Source organism: Nematolebias whitei, chromosome 13, assembly GCF_014905685.2.
Source record: "Nematolebias whitei isolate Nwh7 chromosome 13, NemWhi1, whole genome shotgun sequence".
Classification (NCBI taxonomy): domain Eukaryota; kingdom Metazoa; phylum Chordata; class Actinopteri; order Cyprinodontiformes; family Rivulidae; genus Nematolebias; species Nematolebias whitei.
In genome coordinates this window covers 42,096,707-42,098,503 of record NC_056510.1, presented here as the reverse complement: position 1 = coordinate 42,098,503, position 1,797 = coordinate 42,096,707, and the positions used below count along the sequence as shown (strand labels likewise).

General features: G+C 46.1%; 1 protein-coding gene across 1 annotated transcript in view; it reads left to right on the top strand.

Moving 5' to 3' along the window:
- The window catches only part of LOC119419334 (GDP-Man:Man(3)GlcNAc(2)-PP-Dol alpha-1,2-mannosyltransferase), a 14,338-nt gene extending 12,998 nt beyond the window's left edge, over positions 1-1,340 (top strand). Inside the window, exon 6 of the mRNA XM_037686641.1 lies at positions 735-1,340. Coding sequence (XP_037542569.1) covers positions 735-1,018 — 284 coding nt within the window. The 3' untranslated portion in view covers positions 1,019-1,340. The remainder of the gene's footprint in view (positions 1-734) is intronic.
- The last annotated feature ends 457 nt before the right edge of the window (positions 1,341-1,797 follow it).

The following is a 1,797-nucleotide window of genomic DNA, read 5'->3' as shown; positions in this document are numbered from 1 at the left end:
CAGCATCCAACATCTGCAGCATCCAACATCTGCAGCATCCAACATCTGCAGGGTTCTTGTAGGAGTGTTCATGTAAATAATGTCACCGTAATCAATGGAGGGAAGGAAAGTCACAGATACAAGGTGTTTCCTAACATTCAGGGTTAGACAGGATCTGTTTCTGAAAAAGAAACCCAGTTTAACTTTCAGTTTCTTTACAAGTTTTCCACATGGAGCTTAAAAGAGAGATGTGAGTCGACCAAGATACCCAAATATTTATAGGAATCAACAAACTCAATGGGGACACGATTTGAGGATAAAATAGTTTAAAAATGGTTTAAAAATTGTTAATCGATTAAAAAAAAAAAAACAGAACCCCCGCGATAAACGAGGGACTACTCTGCATTTAATTCTGTCCCTTTAATGGGACAGAATTAAATGCAGAGTTGCTTTACTGAGATTAAGTTAAATAAATCCATCGACTCGCTGTCAATCCAGGAAGTTGTTTGTGTTAAACTTAGAATTTCTGTGTTTGTGTTAAGATTTTAGCTTTTTGTTGAGATATTGAAATGATCCATGCTTCCTCTTTGAAAGCCACAGCTGGATCAAGTTGATAACACCCCTCTAAAGACACTCAGCTGACTTGTGCCCACCTGTATTTGGTTCTGGACCAGGTGACCTGGTTCTAGACCAGGTGACCTGGTTCTGGACCAGGTGACCTGGTTCGGACACTCATCAGTGGTTTGATTCTGCAGGTGTGGTGGAGTGCATGGCTGCAGGCACCATCGTTCTTGCCCACAAGTCAGGAGGGCCGAAGCTGGACATCGTGGTGCCGCACGAGGGCAGGCAGACGGGCTTCCTGGCAGACAGCGAGGACAGCTATGCTGCTACCATGGAAACCATCCTGGCGCTGGCGCCGTCAGCTAGACTGGAGATAAGACGAGCTGCCCGCGACTCTGTTGGACGATTCTCTGACCAGGAGTTCGAGGCGTGCTTCCTCTCTGCCATGGAGTCTCTGATGAGTGAAGTGGTGCCATGAAGAAGACCAGAGGAGATGTGAGGTCCACCAGGGACCAGGACTCACCAGAGACGTGTTTCACAGCCATGTCTGAGTGGAGAACAGTGAGCATCAGTGAAGGGGCGCTCTGTAAAACTAACGGCATTAACGCTGATGGAACCTTCTCTAATCCTTCACGTCTTTCAAATAGTTCCACACGTGAGAATGATTCATGTCCACACGTGCACAGGACTGAGCAGTGAACGAGCTAAAGATGATGCTCAGTGTACAAAGTAAGTCAGAGTCCTGATGAACACGTAAAATAACTTCCCCGTGATGTTGAAGAAAAACCAAATGTAGGACGACCCCCCCCCCCCCCCCTGTTATATATGCATGAGTCAGACGTTCACCAAGATGGAGGGTGTTTGACTGTAGTTGTGCAGGTGTATATTTATGAAACGTACTGAAGGTATGCTCGAGGTTAACCCTTGGACTTAAATCAAGTTTGTAACACGTTACAAACTGCTGGACCTGCTCAGAACATTTGAATGAGCATCAACTTGATGCCACAGCTCAGGCTTGAACCACAGCAGGGACGACTGTGAGCTTCTCTACATCAAATGTTTCATGCGCTCTGAGTTCGAAGTTGCATTAAGTTTGAAGTGGACCTTGAAAAGTCATAAAGCTCTCACTGCCTGTAGATCAACAGGGCTTCACACATTAAGGAAGTGATGCTCACAGTTTCCCTCCACTTCCTGTTGGAGTGTTTGTGCTTCAGCAGCTGGTGGTGAAGTTAAAGGACGAGCGCCTCAGCAGCTCAG